General features: G+C 41.5%; 1 protein-coding gene across 2 annotated transcripts in view; it reads right to left on the reverse strand.

Moving 5' to 3' along the window:
* atp6v0a1a (ATPase H+ transporting V0 subunit a1a) overlaps window positions 1-25,956 on the reverse strand; it is a 50,506-nt gene that overhangs the window by 16,918 nt on the left and 7,632 nt on the right. For both annotated transcript variants that reach the window (XM_056288510.1, XM_056288509.1), the window contains exons 6-12: window positions 22,710-22,792; window positions 18,688-18,814; window positions 17,252-17,334; window positions 17,003-17,096; window positions 11,028-11,240; window positions 6,216-6,366; window positions 5,685-5,824 (exon numbers count right to left, since the gene is read on the reverse strand). In XM_056288510.1, coding sequence (XP_056144485.1) covers window positions 5,685-5,824; window positions 6,216-6,366; window positions 11,028-11,240; window positions 17,003-17,096; window positions 17,252-17,334; window positions 18,688-18,814; window positions 22,710-22,792 — 891 coding nt within the window. The remainder of the gene's footprint in view (window positions 1-5,684; window positions 5,825-6,215; window positions 6,367-11,027; window positions 11,241-17,002; window positions 17,097-17,251; window positions 17,335-18,687; window positions 18,815-22,709; window positions 22,793-25,956) is intronic.

Consider the following 25,956-nt stretch of genomic DNA (forward strand, 5'->3'; position numbering starts at 1 on the left):
CTGCCTTCAGCCATGAGACCAGAGCCACATGACGACAGTTTGCCAGTACCGAAGCCACGAGAGACATGGAGCCTAGATGAGGCAGATGACGATGACACAACCATGACCCAGATACGGAAAATTACACTGATCCAGATATTGAACCCTTTATGCTTGGTTATCCTCATCTGACAACACAGCCAGAATTAAATGACCTGCTCAGGCACTTAGATTTGTCAAAAGCTAAAGCAGGACTACTTGGTCCAAGATTGCAAGGGTGGTTTCCTGTCACAAGGTACACAAATTTCTATCTTTTGGAACCATCAAGAACATTTGACAAACTTCTTTATGCAGGTTAAAAACAGCTGTTTCTGCACTAGCACTGATGGATTATTTATGGCTTTGGGTTGTATGCATGGCCCACAACAATGGCATCTTTTTATAGAGCCGTCAAAGTTAAGTCTGAAAGCTGTCCTGTTACACAATGTCAATGTCTACCCTTCAGTACCCACTGGCGAAGCAGTACACATGAAAGAAACCTACAATAACATGGAACTGTTGTTGAAACACATATAGCACAACAATTACGACTGGAACATCTGTTGTGATGCAAAAGTATTGGCACTGCTACTAGGAATGCAGCTCAGCTATACAAAGTACTATTGTTTCCTTTGTGAATGGGATAGCCTCACATTACATTAAAAAGAACTGCCGCTCCGTAAGCATTTCGTTCCAGGGCGGAAAAGTGCGGCAAATAAACCACTTGTGGACCCAACAAAGATATTTCTGCCTCCTCTTCATAAAAAACTCAGATTGATGAAAAATTTTGTGAAAGCAACAAACAAAGAAGGTGATGGATTTCGCTATTTGAGACAGATGTTTCCAAGAAAAACTGATTCCAAGATTAAGGAAGGCATTTTTGCTGGTCCACAAATCAGACAGGTCATCAATGACAGGGAGTTAGAAGATCTGCTAGTGGGGCCAGAGAAAATAGCATGGAAGGCATTTAAGGATGCTGTTGAGAATTTTCTTAGCAACTACAGAGCAGCAAACTACATTATTTGTGTACAACATGCTTGACAACATGCTTAAAGCATGCAAAACCATGAAGTGCAACATGTCATTGAAAATTCATTTTATGCATTCACACTTGGACTTCTGCCCTGTTGATCTTGGTGCAATCAGTGACAAACATGGTGAAAGGTTTCACCAGGACATTGCAACCATGGAAAAGAGGTATCAGGGCAACTGGAATCCATCAATTCTGGCCGACTATTGTTGGACACTGACATGAGAGGCACCAGATGCTGAGTACAAACGAAAATCAGCTGCAAAACATATTAAGTTCAGCTGAAGTAACACAATGTGTCAGCATCATTATGCTATTAAACATGTTAAAATTCAATAAACGTTATTTTAATGTTTCTCCAAATTCCTATGTGATACAGCAAATCTGAAATTATTTTTGTGTTCAGCTTGACATTGTCTATCATAATCTCTATTTTTTTTTTTCAGGAAGCAAAATGTTTGAAAAAATTTGTTGTCCAGTGACTCAAGGTACAACAACCGCACATTTATAGACATTTTTTTTTTACTATAAATATAAAAATAAGATTCGACATTATTTCATCATGTTTTGTTACTGTATTTTTTGAAAATAAAAAAAATGTGTGACATGTGATGTAATATGGGATCTAAGGCCATTTCTCATTGTCATGCCCATTTTTTCACGTAATTTTTTGTTCTTTAATTTTTTTTTCTTAAATTGCGTGGACCCGTTGAATTGCCAACTTGAAACTGTCAATTGAATTGTCAATTGAAATTGTGTGGAATTGTCAATATAAATAAAATAGCCTAATCTAAGCATAACATTTTTTCTCCTCGTTAACTCACCCGCCATTGCAAACTTCATGAATTCCGAAACTATGTTTGCCTACTATCGGAATGATTTTTCTGGCACCGCTGGTGGTTTTCCCCAATCACAAATACAGCTTCTATCCATCTAGAATTTTTGGATGTTCGTATACACAACTTCACAGTGCCTTCTCTCTTGTTCTCGAGTTGAATAGACAACGTCATCTATAACTCCAATATTGTTTTTATTCAGTCGTTTATTATTTCAGCATTCTCAATTTCTTTATACAACTGAACCACACAACTGACAACTGATTTCATCCTCTGCATGGACTGAGCAAAGCTCTTATTTCTGGGTCAGTTTATTTTCCAGAAACAAATATGCTTTACTTTTTACAAGTTGTGGATACGTTCCTTATAACTAATTGTAAACTTTGAGTCAACCTTCACATTACTAAATCGCGTAAACAGCACTGAAATACAGCTTTGGACTGACAAAAGGGATCTAGCTAATAGGGTTCCCAATTTATCAATGGTGAGACTTGTATGAAAATATACAGTGGCTATAAAAAGTCTACGCACCCCTGTTAAAATGGCAGGTTTTTGTGATATAAAAAAGTGAAACCAAGTTAAATCATGTCAGAACTTTTTCAACCCTAATGTGAAATTGCAACCTATTAAAATAAAGTGAAAATCAAAAACTTTATGGGAAAATAATGCAAAACGTACAATAACCTGGTTACATAAGTGTGCACACCCTATAATTGGGGAGGTGAATTTCAAACTCATGTTAAATAGCAGTTAGTAAACACCTACCATCAATTAAAGTGACTGTGATTAACCCCAAATAAAGTTCAGCTGTTCCTGTAGGACTTTCCCGATATCTTCTTGGTTGCATCCAACTGCAAAAGCCACGGTCCACAAACAGCTTACAAAGCATGAATGGGATATTGTTGCTGAAAGGTATCGATCAGGAGAGGAGCATAAAAGAATTTCCAAAGCATTAGCTATACCATGGAACACAGCGAAGACAATCATCAAGTTGAGAAAATAGCACGACAGTGGTATGACCAAGAAGAGGACATCCCTGTTGTGGCAGTTATTTAAATTCCACTCTGAGGAATGAGACAAAATCTTTTACAGTATTGTCACACTTTAATAATGCTTGCACGCATGGCACACAGGAAGTCAACAAGTGTGCGCCAATTGGTATAGCACAGTCTCTCTTATGGGGTAGTTGTTTGTACCTCTCCTCCTTACCTCTCCTTCTTATCTCATGTCTTCTACCTCGTACCTCAGTAAGGCTGCTTCTCAAACTATTTTGTGCACGCTTGTGTACAAACTTACTAGTTAGTTTCGCAGAGGTGAAACTACTAGGGTTGGGCGATAAGCCAAAATGTTCTTACCAGCCACTGTCAGCCCAACAATCAGCAATTGCAGATATATTCAAGGTGAAGGGAATCATGAATAGCTCCAAACGCCAGTCGATTTTGGCGCAAAACCTTCAGGCGTCTGCTAGAAAGCTGAAGATTAATTTCAAGGGGCGTCCGGGTAGCGTAGCAGTCTATACCGTTGCCTACCAACACGGGGATTGCCGGTTCGAATCCGCGTGTTACCTCCAGCTTGGTCGGACGTCCCTTCAGACACAATTGGCTGTGTCTGCAAGTGGGAAGCCGGATGTGGGTATGTGTTCTGATTGCTGGACTAGCGCCTCCTCTGGTCGGTCGGGGCGCCTGTTCAGGGGGGGAGGGGGAACTGGGGGGAATAGTGTGATCTTCCAATGCGCTACGTCCCCCTGGTGAAGCTGGTGAACCTTCTCACTGTCAGGTGAAAAGAAATGGCTGGCGATGCCACACGTATCGGGGGAGGCATGTGGTAGTCTGCAGCCCTCCCCGGATCAGCAGAGGGGGTGGAGCAGTGACTGGGACAGCTTGGAAAATAGGGTAATTTGCCAAGTACAATTGGGGGAAAAAATGAGGAACCCCTCCCCCCCCAAAAAAAGAGGAATTTCAACTTCCAGCACACCAACGACCCAAAGCATACATCCAAATCAACAAAGGAATGGCTTCCCCAAAAGAAGATCAGCATTTTGGAATGGCCCAGCCAGAGCCCAGACCTGAATCCTATTGAAATTCTGTCGGGTGACCTGGCTGTGTACAGATGCCCTCGCAATCTGACGGATCTACAATGTTTTTACAAGGAAGAGTGGGAAAATACTGCCAAGTCAAGATGTGCCAAGCTGATAGACTCTTACCCAAAAGACTTGAGTACTGTAATAAAATCAAAAGGTGCTTCAACAAAGTATTAGTTTAGGGGTGTGCACACTTATGTACCCAGGTTTTTTTTTCTCCTAAAAGCTTTGTTTGTTTTTCACTTGAATTTTATTGTTTCTAATTTCACATTAAAGGTGGGAAAAGGTGATGGCATGATTTATCTTGGTTTCATTTTTTTACATCACAAAAATCTGCAACTTTAACAGGGGTGTATTTATATCCACTGTACATGTTTGTCGGGACTTGAAAAAACCCTCGAGTCACCGACAGGGTTGGGTGCAATTCATGATTAATTCAGGTAGTTACTAGTTGTTAGTTAAGTATCTTGTATGACCTCGTCTAAAGTGAGGACTATCTACGCCTTACAAAGCATTTACAAATGAGATTGAAAGGCCAGCAGTACCTTAGACTCACAAAAGTCTAAAGGATCATAAGATCCTTTAGAAAGTGTAAGTACATGATTAACACACTATTTAGATGTGCATTTGTGCATGAATTAATCATGAATTGCAGTATTAATAAGTATTTATAAAACATCTATTAACACACTAACCATTGGCGTATGTCTTGCTTTACAAATGCTTTACAAATGATGAATTCAGTAGTTACTAATACTTAAGTAATGCCTCATTTGTGTAGTTATTATAGTGTTACTGAACAATTTAGCACAGCTGATTTACCTGACCTGCATGTCTTTGGACTGTGGGAGGAAACCAGAGCACCCAGAGGAAAGCCACGTAGACACAGGGTGAACATGTATACCCCACACAGAGGACGACCCGGGATGACCCCCAAGGTTGGACTATCCCGGGGGCTCGAACCCAGGACCCCCCCCATTGCAAGGCGACCATGGCAACCACTGCACCACTGTGCCGAAGAATTATATATGTAATGTACATAATCCAGTGACTCAAATAAATTCTTTATGAGACAGTACAAGCCTGTTTGAGACAGTACAAGCCTGTTTCATGCCATGAGCAACCTCATAAAGAATTCACTTGAGTCACTGGATTATTTTGCTCCTTATCTGTTGGGCACTTTCCCTACCATTGAGTGTTTCTTTTAACAAAGTTATATATGTAGTATATATAATTATAGACAATGAGCATACGGGTAAGGTAGTGGTATATTCCGTTGCCTACCAACCAAGGGGGATTCCAATGACTCCATTCGAATCAGAATGTTGGAACCGATTCTAACTTGGAACCAGTTCTTGATGCCCAACCCTAGTCATTGGGGTATTCCAGTTACCCAAGTTCGACTTCAGTGAATTCGACTGTACTTGTACTCTAAATGCACTCCATTACAGTTTTCTATTATGTTAGATGTTATTGAAGTGAGCAATCCACCAAGTCAAATTCTGTGCATGTTCAAACTTACTTAGCTAATAAAACAGATTTTATTTCTGATACTATAACTCCAACAGGTCTAATGCTAGACAAGAAGCATTTCTACAAATATCAACGTCAACTCTGCAGAAGCAGCAAAACCAGCTTGGCAGCAGGGTTGGAGCAACGCCAGTGCAAACGTTCTGGGGATGATGAGATGGTTATGATGGGACAGTGTAGATATCCATACCTCATTATCATTCTTCTGGGCCATCAGCCTGCTCTCTCTCAGTACCAGGTAGAGGGCAGCACAGGTCATGAGAACCCCGTGGCCCAGGTCACCAAACATGACAGCAAATAGGAAGGGGAAGGTGATGATGGTGTATGGTGCTGGAGACGAGGAGGCAGACAGGCATTGTTTGAGGGTTGTTTGGTGGGAGGTGGGGGTGGGGTGAATCCAGATGATTTATGATACACACTACTCAATACACAGTATGTCCCAAAAATGTGATGTGGGGAGAATGGTTGATAAACCAAACCAGGTTGCTGAAGCAACAACGCAGTCATTTCATTGTGGCTCATTAACATAGCCAACCGGGTAAACAAAATGTGCCTTTAAAAGAAAAAACGAACGCTGCCTCATAGGTTTTACAGGGTCTGGCACTTAAGGAAAAGCCCTTCAGGACTTCCTTGTGAATTTGGGCTACACAAATAACCTTGACTTAACTAGGTAAATGTTAGAATGAGGATTCCATAAAAAAGGCAGGACAAACATGTTTACCTGGGTTGATTTCACGGTAGTTGCCAATACCATATGCATCTACAATGTTCTGGAAGCCTGAGGTGAACTTGTTGGTCTTGTTGTAGGTGGGTGGTGTCTGCTTGGTCTGCATTCTGTTGAGGATTGAGGGCACAGTGGAGCCGCTCTTCTCCTAAAGAGAGGGAAAAAAAACACACCACTATATGTTAGCACTGGTTTCATAAACCAATGAAACTAGGGCCGTCACAATAATGAAATTTTAGTCGACGATTAATTGTCACAAATACTCGTAAATAACTGTCTTTTTTGTTCTGTTTATATTACTACTATGGTATGAGCCTAAAGGTCTTTGTGCATCAAATCCTTATTTTTTGTATGAGTTGTTTTTCCTTTATTCGTCATCATTTGGCAGCAGCCATACCAACATGTACCCTGGCTCTGCTGAGTGACAGAAGCTAAGCAGGTGTGGGCTTGGCTAGTACGTGGATGGAAGACCTCCCAGAAAAACTGAGTTGCTGCTGGAAGTGGTGATGGTGGGTCAATCTTCCCTCTGGTCCTAATAAATTTTTTTTTTTTTTTAAATGCCGCAGTGAAGGGGACACTGTGCTGTAGGCGATGCCGTCCTTCAGATGAGACGTTAAACCAAGGTCCTGACTCACTATAGTCATTAAAGATCTCATGGCACTTATCACAAAGAGTAGGGGGCTCCCCAGTGTCCTGGAAAAAATTCCCAACCTGGCTCTCTCCATCTGACCACCTAATCCCCCCGTATAATTGGCTTAATGATTCCTCCCTCTCTACCGCAAGCTGATGTGTGGTGAGCGTTCTGGGGCAAAATGGCTGCTGTGCATCAACCAGGTGGTGCTACACATTGGTGGGGGCTGAGGTGAGTTTCACCCTTCACTGTGAAACACTTTGGGTGTCTAGATAAAGCACTATATAAAGGTAATCCATTATCATGATCAAGTAACTCAAAAATCTCAAAGACCTTATTGGTGTATGTGGAAAAAAACAAGTAGAAACTGTTCGAAAAACATTTTTGATGGATGCCTTTTTTGGGAGGTGGTGTGTATGCTTAATAGAGAAAAGGTGTGGTGGTATTTATATTCTAAGGCGCTAAAAAATTCAGACTTGGTGTGCAAAAGCCTTAATAACAGCATGGCCTAAAAATACACATACACTGTATGAGAAAGAGGAGCCATTTACTGACAATATTACGAATTCATTAACACATTAAAATTAGACTATTACATTTAAAAGTTTAAACCAAGTTGATAAATGCAACTGAACTCTTCCAGGTGAATTTTTTTTTTTTTTTGACAGCCGAGTAGGTTCGTCTTGGTGGAATACCTCACATTTAGAGACAAAGGAACGAACACCAGTTGTATAGTAGAAAATACTATAAACATCTAACACAATCAAAATACTTCACACGGGGCAGATGTTTTCCACTCCAAGAATCACCACCTTAACGTGGTGGAGGGGTTTGGGTGTCCCTGTGATCCTGGGAGCCATTTTGTCAGGGGCTCCTGGTATGGTCTCCCAAGGCAAACTAGTCCCAGGGGAGGGGCCAGACTAAGAGCGATTCCCAAGAAACCCAATGAAAGAACACCAGCAGAGCTACAGCACCTCGCCCGGAAAAGGGAAACCGGGGTCCCTTCCTGGACCCAGACCTGGGTAGGGAGCTCGCCGGCGAGCGTCTGGGCCTTGACTCATGGGGCCCGGTTGGGCCCAGCCCGAAAAAACAACATGGAGCCATCACCCCATGGACCCACCACACATGGGGATAAGCATTGGGGTAGGGTGTAATGCAGGCCAGGTGGCAGGCAAAGGTGGGGACCGGGGCATGCCAACTTACGGCATCGCAGATTAGTCCTGGGGACGTGGAAAAAAATGCATCTATGTACCTAAGAAAATTAAATGATCTTAAAATAACTAAATCACAAGAATTTTTTTAAATTATTTATTTTACTTCTTTATTAATCCCTGTGGGGCAATTCTTTCTCTGCATTTAACCCATCCTAGCTGTGTAGTTAGGAGCAGTGGGCAGCCACCGTGCAGCGCCTGAGGACCACTTCAGTTCTTTTTTCCATTGCCTTGGTCAGGGACACAGACAGGAGTATTAACCCTAACATGAATGTCTTTTTGATCACAGGAATCACAAGACTTAGGAGCTGATAATCTGTATAAAAAGGCAGAAAAGTAAGAATGACATAACAAATAGGTACATAGGCACTATATATACGTATGTATCTGCCTATAACAATGCTCTACATGTGGTAACCTAGCTTGGAATACTAGGTAAAAAAAAAAAAAGGGCCAGAAGGATCTGAAGTAACATTCCTCCAACATATCCCAGAGAGCAAGTTATTTCAATCCCATTTATCTGTTCAATAATAGGAGCATGCATAACAGGCTGAGCATGGCAGCTGGAGCTGACTCTCCCTCTCTCCTTTTCTAGGATTGGGAAGAATCCCATCACTTTCCCCATTTGTGTCTGGGTCCTATCGGGACCCATCACAGAGCACCACTGTTTAATATGGACACTAAAGTCTTGTACCAGTCAGAACAAGCCAGCATCCACAAGGGGCTTGAGAAAGTAATTCATTCTATTTCAGGTGTATTGTTCTGTGTCCCATCAGCATGTAGTAAAGCAGATGTACTGGAAGAGGAGAGATCTTGGCATATTACACCAAGGTCTTGTGTTTCTCAACTGTACAAGCGAGGTAAAAAATAGACCAGGGATAAATTCAGTCTGGTGAGCGTGCCATGGAGGACAGCTTTAAGCCTCTGCCGGCACACTCCCTACACATCTAAATATCTGTTCAAGATCAGGACTGTGGGTCGACACTAGACCTACTTCAGCACTACCTGCACAGAATGATGAAACTAAAAAGAGAGGATAATTGCTTTTAAGGGTATGTCCCCTGACTTTTCTCAGCAAAATCCCATCGAGTAATTTTATTGTTGTATTTGGGACAATTCCAGATGAGTATTTCACTTCTGACCTGCTTTTTGAACCCCAGCGTCAGCGTTTAGCAAAGTGGAGATGAGAGGAAGAGGAGAGATCTTGGCACATTATACTAAGGCCTTGTGTTTCTCAACTAGACAAGTGAGCATATGTCAGGCTGAAATATGGCCCCCCCAGAGGTGTAAAATCCACACATATCACAAACTCACACAACAAATGCCAAATGGCCTATTAACACTGTCACAAGCTGCAGTAGATCTGTTAATTCAAACTGGCCCCACTCCCCAACTGTAACCCACACACAGATAATCTTAAACCACACCCCTTTTGAAGAAGGCAATACTTAATGTGTGAACACTTTAAAGGCACATTCCAGTAAAAAACACTACCCCCCCCCAAAAAAATATAAAGCTATATGTTGTGTGTGTGTGTGCGCACATGTGCATGCTCGTGCAGTGTAGAGGTGTCATGTAGGCCTAAATGTTTTTTTTTATTATTATTGTATTGTTTTCTTTTATTGTATTGTTGCTTGTATGCTATTGACCGGCTGTGTGTCCGAAATAAATATTATTATTATTATTATTATTATAGATGTCAGAAAAAAAACGTTAATACATTTCAGTACAAGCTTGTTTCTTGCGTCTTGCGCTCATCAGCTGCCAATGTGAATAAAATAATATTAATATTCCACTCTTCATTTGTTGAGCACTTTTATCAACACCATTGATGGTTTCCGGGGGAAAAAAATGCTACATATATATTTTTTTTTCCTTTTCTCAGAATGTGGGGTTATCTCTTATTAGAAAACACTGGGCCACTGTGTTTGAGCAGAGTTTGCATTCCTATGCTGCTCCAATTTCCATGGGCATTGCACTTAAAAAAAAGTTCTCAGCATTCGCAAAGCATGTGAATCTGGAGCATTGACAGCATTCCTTCAATAAACTTAATTAATAATGAGCAATACATAATAGGATGCCACACCGACACTTTACTTTGAAACTAGCAAAGCTTAGCACTGTGTTAATTTATGGAATATGCATTAGCATGGAGCAACTGCACTCTTAATTTTTTTCAAATTATAGGACATGGCATGTTCATCCCCAGTGTTTGACCTGCCATCAACTTGTCAGTCAAAGGTCTGCCGTGAAATAAATAGACATGCTCAGACTTTGAGAGCACAGGCATAGTTGAAATGGTAAATACAACCTACTTATTCAGTGGAAGCACGTTACAGTGGGTCTTATTTGTTTGCATAATGTGTTTCCCCTGTACTTTTTCAATGTACACTATCAGACATATACCATTTTGAATATGTACTTTTTGAGTATACTACTATCTACAAGGTTTGGTATTGGTATCCGCCCTTCGGGTGAGACATTAAACCAAGGTCCTGGCTCACTGTGGTCATTAAAGATCCCATGGCACTTATCCCAAAGAGTAGGGGGTCCCCCAGTGTCCTGGCAAAATTCCCAACCTGGCTTTCTCCATCTGGCCACCTAATCATCCCCCCATGTAACTGGCTCAATGATTCCTCCCTCTCCACCTCAAGCTGATGTGTGGTGAGTGTTCTGGTACAAAATGACTGCCATGAATCACCTAGGTGGTGCTACACATTGGTGGTGATTGAAGTGAGCTTTACCCCTTCAATGTGAAGTGCTTTGGGTGTCTAGAAAAGCGCTATATAAATGTAATGATTTTTTTTCCCTTTTTACACTCTAATTTTCTTAGACAACTTCGTGTACCTACTTTTATGTGGGCATCCCACTAGATTATTAAAGTTCTAACTTGATTTTTTAAAACTGAAAACAGTTTCTATCAAACTGCCATTGATGTGGAATTTGGATGATGGCACACATACTCACCGTCCCTCTGCGCAGGGCAAATTGGATGGAGTCCAGGTCCGAGACAGGGCACCACACCTCGGCGATCAGACACTTTTGGGTGACATCGATGTTGCAGAGGTTAAGGGTGTGGTAGATGGCCTTCATCTTTCTCACTTTGATAAACCACACCCTAACTGTCTTGGCTGCAGCTTGCAGGACCCTCTGTCTGTGGTCCTCTGTCTGGTTCAGCACCTTTGGGGCAACAAAGTCAATCAAGTCAGGAGTGTTGTCATTTCAATCATGCAGGTGTACATGTGAAAAACAATGTTTTGTGCAGGTCACATCATATAGAATTTAACAACTTGTTGAAAGAACAGTTGACATTTTCTTAAGGGCACTATTGTAATAGTACTGTATTCCTATTGTTGCACCTGTACTGATGTCAAGGTGCCCTGTTCTGAAAGAGATGACAGAAATCAGAGCTGGTATTGAGTGCAGGCATGTTGGCTCGGTGGCAACATCCAGGGGCAACAGACAGGGCTATTTGCTCTAAGGATGCCCTCCTGGTTTATCCTGTACCCTTAAAGAATTGGTATTATGCCACCAGGTGCACAGGTAATGAACTATACAAGCCATTTCGAAATATACAGCCAAACAGTTCACACAATCACTGTCTGAAGAAAGAGACTGTGTGAACTGATCACTCACCTCCCAATGCGATGTCACAATAAGCTAGACTTTGAAATGGCTTGTATGGCTCGTTGCCTGTGTACCTGGTGGCATGACATAAGGGCCAGTTGCACCAGTTGTAAGTCCTTACTAAATCAAGATGTTGCATAAGTATTTACAAAATGGGAATCAACAACACACTAAATATTGGTTTCACTGCTCTAACTAGTTATTACCTAGAACTTCGTTGTTACTAAATTCTTATACATGCCAACTAAAGAGGTGCAGTCTATGGTGTTAGCTAATGGAGAAATGTAACATTTGGCAGACAGATCAGTGGATAGATATAGCCTATACCTATTTTAATTAGATTTTTTAATTGGATTAAAGTTTTAATCCAACTTTAATCCAATTGCAAAAAACTGGATTTTTTTCTCCATTTGTTCTGATTTATCAAAACAGAACAAACTCACCCTTTGCTTGTCTGTGAATGCTCTCATTCATCCACCCTTTGCTTCATTCTATTCACAGACTGAATTCGCTATGGGCACCCCAACCGGTGCACGACTCTCCAACAATTTTCTTGTTACCTATTGTGTAAAGGATAATGAGTACTTCAACTTCCTGGAGGAGTGATAACTTCTGTTTGCCCCATGCTACTCAAGAGGACTTGAAAATAAAACTGCATGTTGACGTTAGTCATTGGCTGGAAGGGTACAGCTGTAAGATAATGTCAAAATAACTATATGAAAAATGACTATGAAAAACAATGTCCAGTAGTCTTAAAAGACAAGTATAATCAGGGGGTTTTACTTTTAATGAAGTAATTATTGTATGCTATACCATATAGTGACAGTGATGGCAATGCGATCTAAAATGTCTTCCCGTAAGAGACATTTGCACATTTCCTGGTATACTCCCACCAGACTCACATTTAAAGCATGCCCCATCAGCAAAATAGCATGGACACTTTAGCTCTGCCTTACACCCACACATTCTCTCACCCACTACAGGGACTGTCAGGCCCACACACAGCCGGGCATTCCCCCTCACCCTCGCTGCTCTGTCATCGCTTCTCATCAGCATATAGCACTGAAAAACAGTGCAGCGCTACCAGCAAACATCAAGGTATGCAAACTCAGGCACTCACGAATGTGAGAGGACAGGGAGGTAATGATCTAGTACACCTGTCGGACATGAAGCAGTCTCCCTCCCTCACCCTCTTCCAAAGGGCAGCTATTGTAACTGGTCCTAAAACAGAGAGACTTGAGCAAAAGTACAGTATACTGGAACAAAACCTAACACGCGTGATCAGCTGACAGAAGGAAGTAGCATGTGAGAGACTAACTCACTCCTGGGGATTTAAGTTAAACTCTGGATTAGGGTGAGTATAGCTTCCCTGCTATGTTAGTATGTGCAGTGTGGGTGTGTGTGTGGGTGGGTGTGTGGGTGTGTGTTTTAAGCAGGGTGGGTCTTAGTGTGGGTGGCTGAACACAATGTTAAACAACACCATGGACAGCTGGTTCCCTGCAAGAGATAGACGAGATGGGGGTCCTGTTTTCCAAGCCAAAGAAGGGAAGGATGCCACTGATGTACCTCACACTGTATGCTGAGCCACCGGGGAGGAATTAAAGACAACAACACAATAACAGTGCTCAAGTCTCTGGGAGAAGAGCGGATTCTAGTTGAGAGACAGCATTGCTATGTGCACTGCACTTGATCCAACTGCAGTTAAATCACGATGTCTTGTACAGGTTCAGAAGAGGTGATGTGTAACTCAACAGCAGCAAATCCTTAACAAAATATAGCACAGAGGAAGACATTGTTCCCTAAAACCAAACTGCTAGACAAGGTTGGCACGCTGAGCCAGGGTGGTAAAGAGGATTACAGTACAATGGGATGCCAGGCAGTTGGTGGTGTGAGCAAGTGTTTGGAGGTAACTGAGGAGTTCTCTATGTTAGTGACTGTTTTTCAGTGGCTCGTTTAGCCAGGTCCAAAGGTTAAAATGTCTATTTAATTTCCATCCATCCATCCATTATCCGAACTGCTTATCCTGCTCTCAGGGTCATGGGGATGCTAGAGCCTATCTCAGCAGTCATTGGGCGGTAGGTGGGGAGACACCCTGGACAGGCTGCCAGGCCATCACACAGGGCCGACATAGACACAAACACACACACACACTCATATCTAGGGACAATTAGTTTGGCCGATTCACCTGACCTACATGTCTTTGGACTGTGGGAGGAAACCGGAGCACCCGGAGGAAACCCACGTAGACACGGGGAGAACATGCAAACTCGACACAGAGGACAACCCAGCATGACCCCCAAGGTTGGACTACCCCAGGGCTCGAACCTAGAACCTTCTTGCTGTGAGGCAACTGCACTAACCACTGCGCCACCCTTCTATTTAATTTGACTTTTCGAAATCAAACAGGAAGTTCTTTATAATATCAGATCTCTCACTATGTAACTTTGTTCATAAAATCATCATGATTCCAACTATAAACAATCTGATCGGAGAACTTACCATCAAATAAACAATTCAAAAAGTACACTCGGTCTTGAAACTCCAAGTGATCTTAACCACTGAAAAACTGAGCAGGAGGTAGCTTTGTCACCTTCATTCCTTCCATTCATTCATTATCCAAACCGCTTATCCTGCTCTCAGGGTTGCAGGGGTGCTGGAGCCTATCCCAGCAGTCACTGGGCGGCAGGCAGGGAGACACCCTGGACAGGCCGCCAGTCCATCACAGGGCCGACACAAACACACACATTCACACCTAGGAACAATTTAGTATGGCCAATTCACCTGATCTACATGTCTTTGGACTGTGGGAGGAAACCGGAGCACCCGGAGGAAACCCACGTAGACACGGGGAGAACATGCAAACTCCACACAGAGGACGAACCGGGATGACCTGCAAGGTTGGACTACCCTGGGGCTCGAAACCAGGACCTTATGAGGCGACCACTCTAACCACTGCACCACCTTACCGCCACACTTGGTATTGAAACTCCAAATTATCTTAACCACAGAAAAACTGGTCAGAAGGTAGCTTTGTCACCCTACCATCAGCAAACAAATGTTCCTGCCATCACTTGGGCTTGGCATTTACTGAATGGGAGAGGTGTCACTGACATCTCATGTCATGTGGGAGCTGGAGCCATATGCTTTCTTAAAGCATCTTTCCACATTCAACCGCATATAGGACACTGAAGTCAGCTGCTTGCTACCCTCCCCTGACAAACAATGTACACAAGAAAATCAGCTGCCATGGAATCAGCCAAACATCATGAGTACAGCAGAACCTCAAGCAAATTCATCAGCTTCCTAATCTGATCAAAACGTTTCCTTTTGGCTGGCATTTAACAGATAAACACTATTTGCCACTGTGACATTCCTGTAACCTCCAAGGCAGTATAGCACCATCTGCTTATAAAAACAGGAAGAAAGGCAAGGCTTAGGCAGGGGAAAGGAAGACTATTAGAAAGCAGAGAAGAATCATGCTGTTACTACTCGAGGCACACATAAAAGTTTCTGAGAAATAACAAGGAAAGTAGGGCTGAGCAATATATTGATATTGTGACAAAAGACTAGATATGGCAACAGGCATTGGGCGCAAGTCCATGAATACTGGGATGGCATCCATCAGGTTAGTGGTTGTGTCAGGAAGGGCATTCAACGTAAAATTTTGCCAAATCATTATGCGGAATGACAAGACCATACCGGATCGGTCAAGGCCCAGGTTAACAATGACCGCCATCAGTGCTGTGCCCTCACAGGGTACTGATGGAAACTATCAAATCCGCTGTGGCAACCCCTGGGAAACAGGGAACAAGCCGGAAAAAGACGATATTGATATCGTGACAAAAGATAAGATATCTGGGATTTTGGATGTGGTAATATTGTGATATGACACTAGTGTTTTCTGCATAACAGTGAAGAGATGCAATTTTCTGAACTTATAAACTGTTCTAGCTGTTATATTATTTGTTTCTTCCTGTTTGAACATCGTATCCACATTACTTATGAGTGTTTTATCAAAAATGTCATTGTGTAAATAGTTTGAGAGAGCACCAATAGTCATCTCCACAATATCATCAAAATATCGATATTGAGGTATTCGGGCAAAAATATCGCAATACTTGTGTTTGTCTATATCGCCCGGCCCTAACAAAGTATGTCAACAAGGAAATGGTTCAAGAGGATATCACTGATCTTTAAAAAAAAAAAAAAAAAAAAACTACACACATTTAATTTGCCTTCAAGGTGGAACTGAGGCTGAAGTTCATGTCAACAATTACTCAACAAAAGCCTTATGCAATTTCCTCTACTCAACACTTAACAAAAACAGACTAATAAAAACAGGAAGCAGAAACTGAAGAAACAACGAACTCAAAGCCCATGACATAGCAAAGAAAAAAAAAATCTAGCGACCTTAATCCGGTAAAACTTGGAAATGGTAAATACGCTTATTTGGGATGAGCAAGGTCTTTGCAATTTAGACCAGTGCCCTGCGAGGCTCACTGCATGACGGTTAGAAATGCTGTCCAACTTGCTCTGAAGGCATGTCGCTCAACCCAGACATTTCTGGACAAGGTGAATGCAGTTTTTGAACTAAGTCACAACAGATGCTTTTCACCAACTATCAAACTCGGAGGAATATGGAAAAAATACCTAGAGTTCAGTGTCATTTGCATCTAAAATTGCTGGTAAGGTTGTACCATACCATCCACAATGAAATGAAGAGACTTTAGTTTTTAAATCCCTTCCAATGTTACTTCGTGAATTGTGTAAAGGTCAGTGTAAAGGCCAATAGTGTAATACTGTTGACACTGCAGACACGGCAAGAACATGCAAACTCCACACAGAGGACGACCCGGGACGACCCCCAAGGTTGGATTACCCTGGGTCTTGAACCCAGGACCTTCTTGCTCTGAGGCGACCACACTAATCACTGCGTCAACGTGGTGCCCTAACCACAACTCACAAAAATAAAACATAACAAAAATGTCTCAGCAAAATTCTCTTGGAAAATATGTGATTTAACTAAGAGAGCTGTACTGTTCTATGGCAGCCTCACTAACCACTACCTAACCTTAACCATTACCCAACCACAACCCTAAACTTTACTTAAGAGCCACAAAAGAACAATCAGTTCAGGTGGTATAAATTCATGAGTCTGTTTCAGAGGAGTCGTTTTTCCAGGCTGCTGCCAGCCTGGCTCCCCACCCCACCTCTCCATGTCCTGTCACATGCAGCTGTAGAAGCCCAAAGGTGTAAGTTTTAAATTCTGTGCAGCCCAAGCAAGAAATATTCTACTATAACCATTATATTAATACCATCTGGAGGTCATCAATGCGAGCGCTGACTCCTGCTGCCATTTCTTTTCTCTCCTGTGGTGTTTCTGGACATGGGTACAGGGATGCTCTGAACCTGAGGGCCAATGAATTGGGGGGTGGGGTGGGAGGGACAAAAACACTGCAACGTTAGGGATCTGAAGGAGAAGGTGCACTGAATAATATTTATGGTTTTGTAATGTAACAAACTGGCTGGTGCCATTATCAGTGGGCTTTGGTTGTGTCTCTTACCCCTCACATATCTTCTTGACCCGATTCTTCAATTGGTCTCCCTGGAAGAAGATGATGAAAACTGACTTGTAGACCTGGTCCCCCTGTGAAAGCATTAGACAGCCAAGGCCTTAGCATCACAGATACACTGTAACACCTTCAAAGGACATCACTAGAAATCTTTTTCACAGAAATTGGAAGTGGGTAGGAGATATGTATATCAATTTCCATTGGACACTACAGAAGTGGTTCAAAAAACGGACGGCAGTCGAGTATTTTTAACTTCTCTCTTAGTTGACCTTGCCGAAATTCAAAGCCACTGATTGTGGAGCGTAATTCTTTCACAAAAGTTAGCAAACTTGAGCACTTGAGAAGAGATATAATTCTTTCTTCCAAGATTTTGTGCACATGTTCAAAGTAAAAAACAATTGATAATAGCTAATATTAGCCAGCTACGTTAGTGTTACTGAATGTTTCTCTTCTACTCTGAATTGAGCCCAACTTAATAGTATTTACAATGTTGTAGAATTTAAATTTAGATCATTTTTTAAGTCCAAGAATGAATGGGCAACATACCTAATATTTTGTTTTATGTTCTGTATCTAATTCAATGGACAAAATGTAATCAGAGGTAACCCTATGTGCCACAGGTTGATGTGGAAGAACAAGGAGCCCTAAAAACTTGAGGTTTGATTTAAGTTAAACTGGTGGTTGGTTTAAATCTCTGATTGAGTTGCCAGCTCTTTTGGTTGCCTTGCTTCTTGAATGAAAGTACAAGTATGGCTTTTTTATGCGGAAGATGAGGACTGAAGTACACTACAAAAGGTCTAGTTTCTGGACCCTGCCACTGATGTTATTGTGACTACACAGTGAAGTGCCACTACACATGACGTTGCCAACTACTTCCCAGCTGAAAGAGCACAGGTGTGATAAAGGTCTATTGCGTCCTTAGTTCTAAGGCAGGACATAAGCAAGACGCCATCTTAGTTCAAGCTATACATCTACCATGAATAAATAAATTAATATATATATTAATATACTTTATTATTAATCCTCATGGGGAAATTCTGCTCTGCATTTAACCCATCCTAGCTGTGTCGCTAGAAGCAGTGGGCAGCCACCGTGCAGCGCCCAGGGACCAATTCCAGTTCGTCTTGCCACGCCTCGGTCAAGGGCACAGACAGGAGTATTAAACCTAACATGCATGTCTTTTTGATGGTGGGGGAAACCGGAGCACCCGCAGAAAATCCACAGCAGACATGGGGAGAAAATGCAAACTCCACAGAGGACAACTTGGGATGACCCTCAAGTCTGGACAACCCCGGGTTCGAACCCTCTTGCTGTGAGGCGACAGCGCTAACCACTGGGCCACCATGCCGCCAACAATTATTCATGTTATGAACAATTTCTTTTACCTGCTTCACCTATGTCGGATCTACCTACTATCAGGTACTGACCGAAGCAGGGTCCTCCAGTGGTTCCTCAATGTCTGCCTGCCTCAGGAACACGTTTCCACGGCAAACTCTCCACAGCATCCTCTCAAATGTGGGAATGCGCTCCCTGCCAATCACTCCAGCTACAAATCTGCAATGAACGGTCAACATTTTGCAAAAATTCAAAAGGTTAAAATCCTTTAAAAGGTACAATCTGTAAATGATGCATACAGCACCTGTCCACCCCAGTTCTGCTGTTATTTGCTCAGACTTCAAAAACATTGTTCTCTTTATTACCTGCGAATGAGAAAACCAGCCAACGCTGCACTGCTTTCAACTTTTGAGGCATTAGATGTTTCAATTTCTAAAACAAATTCACAAGTTTGACCAGATGGCAAGATATGTCATGTTTTTTTGTTGTCAGTTGGGCGCTTGTATTGTCAGAATACTCCACATAGCCATGGCAGCACATACCATTACGGATTGTACCTTTAAGATTTATATGCAAACAAATTACTCTATGCTTGACATTCTCTATTGCTGATGTATTTTTGGCAACATCTAATCCTCAAATATTTATACTATAAAATGTACATTAAAATTACATTATATAGGTGCTCTTATATTATATAAGCGCTCTTTTTAATGATTACTCGGGCCAAATGCTGAAGAATAAAACAGGTAGCGATAAGTTTAAGGAGGAAACAAAGTTGATGTGGCTAAAAAGTAGATATGGCGAACCAAGCTTGTGAAAGACCTTTAACAACACCAACAGATATTACAATACCAATATCTAAAACTAAGGTTCAACCTGGTTTCTTTGTTTGGCAGTGAGGAAAGCGCTGATATAACAGCACTAGCAACTCACACCTCAAAGAGAACTCTGGGAATTGAAGTGGAGAAACACTAATGAAGCCCCTAGCATCGCCATAGGTTTCAGTTGTTTAAACAAAAACCAGGTCAAAACCTAGTATATGGCTAGACCGTGTATGGTTTATGTTGGAAATTGTGGCCAATTTGTTACAGGGATCGTCAGTGGTAGTGTCTATAATGTGAATTCCTGAATATTAAATGTTCATCTGCAATTTTTGTCATGGTCCCATTAATATTTGTTGTTAAAGTGTACTTGAGTAGCATATCACATGACATGGTTAAGCTATGTTTGAGTTAAAAAAAAAGAAGAAGGGGATTATAAATACAGTTGCAACAACAGTACTTTCCACTCATATCTTGGGATGTTTGATTTGAAAGAGAAGTTAATTTAATTGTAATAATTAACTATTCTAATTATTTGTTAATGCCCCCTCCTTGCTCATCTGTTTCTATCTGGGGCTGTCTTGTTCTTCTACGACTCACTCTGTATTGACAGGTGAATTCACACAGAATGGATTGCAGCCACTGATAGCACCATGAATGGCGCATCACTTGCAACCGCTATCTGACCCGTCTCAATGTCCGACTGACAAAATATATTGTGTGAATGATATTACAGCGCAAACACGCCCATAACGTTTTGCAGCCGAATGCAATTATCCATGTGGCAAAATATACATGGTGGCTTTGCGCCAAGAGCACAGTAGGCAGGTTCAGTGTCATCCTTGATGTCATCAAGTATAACAAGAATTGTTTGACCTGGCAACCTGTATTTGCGAATGATTTCGATCCTGGTATAATCAAAAATATTCTCCTGTGAAATATCCGCTCGTGAGCACACCAGGCATGACGATGCCTGGTGAGTATTAAATGCATGTAGCTATTAGCGCTGGTGTTTGTGAATTTGACTTGTTTTTGCTATGAGGCTCATTTGCATGGAAAGGGGCAAATTTTGCACCAAATGTATGCATATAACTTAATTTAAATATGTGCAAATAGCACTGGAGTACCAAGATGCTATTTACTTGGCAGCGCAGTTAGTAGTGCAGTTCACCCTTTGCAGGTGCTTTGATAATTATACGGTTTCTTTTTGTCTTATTTGTGCAGGTTTAGTGGCCACAAATGCCACGCAATCCTTTTGTGGATTCGCCAGTGAGTGTTTTGTCAGAGTGGCTGTTATTTGGGGTGCTTTAACTGTGCACTCTCCTTCATGACTCTCGGCACTCGGCCGACCAATCATGTAACTCCAGTGACTTGGTCACCTGATCCAGTGGCCCAATTGTGTCAAACTCAAGTCAGTTACTCTAAATGTGGTCACTCAGTCTGTCAGTAAGAGACATTCATATTTGTAGGGCTGGTCCGCTGGCCAGTCCAGCCAACAATGACCTTCAGGACTGTAGTTTAAAGGTCCCATGAAACAGCATTTAGATGACTGCAAACTTCCACAGCTTCCGACTGAAATGGTATTTCTGAATCAAACAAAAGTGTTGGTTGAGATTTTGTGAGAGGATGGAGATTGAATTGACCAAAAGACAATAATGACCTGAAGAAAAGGGGGATGTGAGGCTGATTTTGTTGATTAGCATGACCACGCAAGGAGTAAGCTCTTCTGGGTGTAAAGGGTCAAACCAGCTTCCTAAGAGTCCACAATATTGGCTGAATTTATGTTAAATTTTGCAGTTCCCAGTGTTTTATTTGTCAAGCCCTATCTGGACAGCAAATGCATTGACAGGGAAGGTTAGGTAATAGGTTACCTCAGGACAACTGAAATTGTATGTTGTCTGGAAGGAACATGTAAGGAAATATTCCCAGCCAATCCCGCTAACAATACCCCACTGAAAAAAGTATCACATTTAGATCAATTGCTAATGTCCTGATGTATTATAGAGGGGCATACCAGAATTTTGCATGTTTTAGTTCATTAACTACAAATGACATATATTTTACATATATTACTGCTGTCCAAGAATATTATCTTATTTTAGAATGTGATTTTCCCATGAGACATCGGATTCCATCAATTTCAGTACAGAATGAAAATCAATTTGCAGAGACTTGAAATTTGCTTGAGATAGATAATCCATAACCATAAATTGTAATAGTAGTAGTAGTAGTAGTAGTAGATAATCCATAACAGTAAAAAATCTGTCCAAATGTTATTTTCAAAGTTATGCTATTTTACGTATATATTACTGTCAACCATTAATACCACCTTATTTTAGATTTTTGACTGTGTTTTTCAAACCTTACCATGAGATATCAGAAGGGAGCTATTGGCTTTTGCAATACTGCATTTCAAACAAAGTGGGTTGTAGGAAGCTCCATCTTGGTTTTTCCAACTTCCAACCACAAAATGTTCCAAAGATAATGTATATATTGTTCTATGTTGAACAGCTATGCTTGCTAACTAAGCTAAAGTGAAGTTTTTGTGACCAACCCGTGTGGTTACACACTTGTCTATGCAAGCCTAACAGCTTTCATTATCATGTCATGAAGAAAATCTGACTCAACAATGCATTTTAATTGCTCAAAACTGTTTTAAGATGACTGTTTCTGATTAACAGTGTACTTATCCCTTAGTGCTGCAATCTAGACCAAGTGTACTAGTAATGTATGAGAGGCATGTGCTGCATTTATTGTGTCTTTGCTGCTCCTTTGATTGGGCTGCCTGAAATAACCAACGTCCATAGACAAGATCAAATTCATAGACTTCCCCTGGCAATTGATGATAAATAGTGATCATTCGATGAGGGCTAAAAAACATAAATATATTGACCAATTGCTTCTTCTTCTTTTTTTTATTGTGGATTTGGCAAGGGGTTTTCATGCTCAGGGATATATTTTAAAGTATCTAATAGGAATATATTTTAAAGTATGAGCTGATGATTGCTTATGGCATGAAACAGACTTGTACTATCTCATAAAGAATTTACTTAACTCGCTGGATTATTTTAAAGTATCTGAATTAATAACAACAACATCTGTGAAATCTGTTCGGATGGTTTCAGCTTTAAGTGACCTTTGCAGTCTGACTCAGCTGGGAAGTCTGAGCTGGTGTGTGGGAGGTCATTGGCTACCTCTAACACTCCGCACTGGGTCAGAGATGGTTGAATGACACAGAACGGAAATCCAGAAAAAGCTTAATCCACTTATAATCACGATGGGAGACTCACCCTAGTCGGAGGGGAGCCCCTCGGTTGGCCTCGTTGGGGTCCAGCAGTATGGATGACTCCTCCAACAGACTTGGGTCCTCCATCTGCCATGACAGTCAGTCAGTTCACAATCCATTAGGTAGTACAGCAGCATTTAGTCAGAAATAGAGTTGTGTGAGCTTGGCTACTGAACACTAGATCCTGGACATAATCAACAGGTGGATTACTGACTGAATATGAGAATGAGAATACAGAGTGCAGTGTTTATTTCCAGCACAAAGGCAATTCCACTTGTAAATGACTGACAGAAAAAGCTACAAGTTTAGCTAAATGATTTACCCCAATTACATCCCATAAGAACTTGTAAATGATGACTTAACACTGTAATTTAACATTAACTTTGCTTGAGAATACCATGGGGGAAAATGGATGCAGGGCAATGGCCCAGTAGGAAGGCTAAGCTTGACTCTGGCAAATAAATAGTGTCTAGAAGCGATGGTATACTGCGGTGTGATTAAATCATTTACATTTAACATGAATGGCTTAAGTAATTAGCTGTGTGAGTAAAAAACATTTTATTTAATTAACATTTTAAGTCTTGATTGGTTGGTGTAGGGCAGAATCACACATTGAAACTGATAAACACTGTCAGTAGTGCACACCCGGCATTAGAATGCATCTCGAGTGACCATTTGTTATCGGATCTCACTTCCACGCTCTATATGCAAATTAAACACATACGTCACTGTGGTAGGGGTGTGGTTTAGCCTCGACTGCAAGCGGAGAGAGGGAGCGTTGCATGGGCCAGTGCGCAGCTCGCAGGACAGCAGTGCACCGGCCCATGCAAGTGAATGAATGAAAGACATTATTAAATAAAGCCTGTCTTAATCGCCTAAAACCATGTCTGCCCTCATCTCGAACCCTCCCCGTGGCATAGACGTGTCACAATCATGTAAATAAACACGTACAGAAATGCAAGGAGAAGACGAAGTAACAGTTCTTTAACAAAATTAGACATTCTTGCTCACTCGAGCCTCATTTTAATGTGCTGTCAATTAGTATGACGTATTTCACATCTGTCAGTTACTACTGTCAATTATTCTACCGAATTATGTTGTCATAAAAAATGTGAAGTGCTCTTCAATAAAATAAATCATCCCATATCCCAACTGCACTTCTTTTCGCTTATCTCGGCGGACTTGGACTGCCCAGCATCATGGGCTACTATTTGGCCGCTAACGCCCACAAGATCATGCCTCTGGTTCACCTCACCTCAAAGCAGGTGGTTTAAGATTGAGGCAAAGTCATGCTCCTCTTCTTCACTCCAAGCTCTTGTGTGTAGCGCCCTACCCCTTTCCCCTTCACAATTCACCTCTAACCCCATCGTAATAGCCACCTTGAAGATCTGGGCAAAGGTCAGGCACCATTTTGGTTGGCCCCCCTCCTAGTAGCATAGACTTATTACTCAAGGTGGGAACCTTATCCAAGGGCCATGTCTCCTATCCCCTTTTATCCCCAGCGGATGAGTCGGTCATTAATAAGATCAGATTTTGTTGGTAAAAAGAACCGCAGACCACTTTTTTAAATGCTTTCTGGAAAAAGGCTCTGGAAGCTATCAACTCCTCCGCCAGTTGTGCTAGGCTCCATCTCATACGGTTCAAAGTAATTCATAGACTCCATTATAGCAAGGCTAAGCTCGCCAAACTTTACCCAAGCAAAGTGAATGAAAATTGTGAAAGATGTTCCCTAGCGCTTTACGATTTGGCTCATATGTTCTGATCATGTCCCAAACTAACTGGCTACTGGCATTCATTTTTTAACATGATTTCAGAAATTTTAAGTTGAAAATCTGTCCGTCCCCTCACATAGCAATCTTTGGTAGACCCCCCCCCCCCCAGACAAAATCACTACAACGGCTATTCAATCTAATGTTATTGCCTTTGCCTCTTTAATCGCCTGTAGAAAAATCCTCATCCTTTGGAAATCCTCTCAGCCACCCTCTATTAAAGCATGGCTATGGGACATTTTGTTTCTACTTAAACTGGAAAAAATAAAGTTTACACTGAGGGGCTCCTCTGATAGGTTTTATTCTCACTGGAAGCCGTTGATTGCCTCCCTCCTGGCAAGGTGGCGCCATAGAAATTGGGCTTGGGCCGACCTGGGGTGAACAAAACCTTGCAGCTTGCCCACCATGTACACAGCCAGCAGTTACCCAACCTCATAAAGCCCAAAAAGACCATTAAAATGGCACAGTTGCTAGTACAATAGTTATTCTTTTATTCACTCTTCTTTATTTTATTGTATTTATTTTATCATTTATTTTTGGTTCCTTTTGTTTCCTTTTTCGTGTTTACATTTATCCTAGTGTAACGTGGTTTAATTCTGTTCTGAGAAGAGGCCTGTGGGACAGGGTAGGAGTAGATAGAGGGGAGCAGGGTGTGGGTAAATGGGATTTGGGGATGTTAAAATGTCAAAAAATATCATAGAGTCCTTCAACTGTAATTTTTCATTCATTTTGATATTTTCCTTGAAAAAAAAAAGAATGCGTCTCAAGTGACCACTTGTGATCGGATCTCACTTCCCCGCTCTATATGCAAATAAACACATACATCACTGTGGTAGGGGTGTGGTTTAGCCTCGGCTGCAAGCAGAGAGAGGGAGCGCAGCTCGCAGGACAGCAGCGCACCGGCCCATGCAAGTGAACAAATGAAAGACATTATTAAATAAAGCCTGTGTTACTTGCCTAAAACCGTGTCTGCCTTCATCTCAAACCATCCCCGTGGCATCGACGCGTCACAATCACGTAAATAAACACGTAAACGTGTACAGAAACGCACGGAGAGAGAAGACGAAGTAACACTTATCTAAGAAAATGAGACATTCTTCCTCATTTCAATGTGCCATCAATTAGTATGACATATTTCACATTTGCAAGATATTAATGTCAATTATTCTGCTCAATTAAGTTGTCATAAAAAATGTGAACCACTCTTCAATAAAATAAATCATCCCATATCCAACCTGCACTTCTTTTCGCTTATTTCCATTCCACTTTGTTGTGAAGCACAATAGGTTTTTAAAAAGTGCTGTGTAAATAAACGTCATTATGATGATGATGTAGCTCTGCCTGAAAGCCTTCAGACCTCTGACCTGATCTCATGCATTGAAGAAATAGTCTATAGTGGGTAAATAGGTTCACATTAATACAATGGCGAGGACGCAGCAAATGCATGTCATGCCAGAGACAAATAATCTGATGAGGAAAATT

Source organism: Lampris incognitus, chromosome 10, assembly GCF_029633865.1.
Source record: "Lampris incognitus isolate fLamInc1 chromosome 10, fLamInc1.hap2, whole genome shotgun sequence".
NCBI lineage: Eukaryota > Metazoa > Chordata > Actinopteri > Lampriformes > Lampridae > Lampris > Lampris incognitus.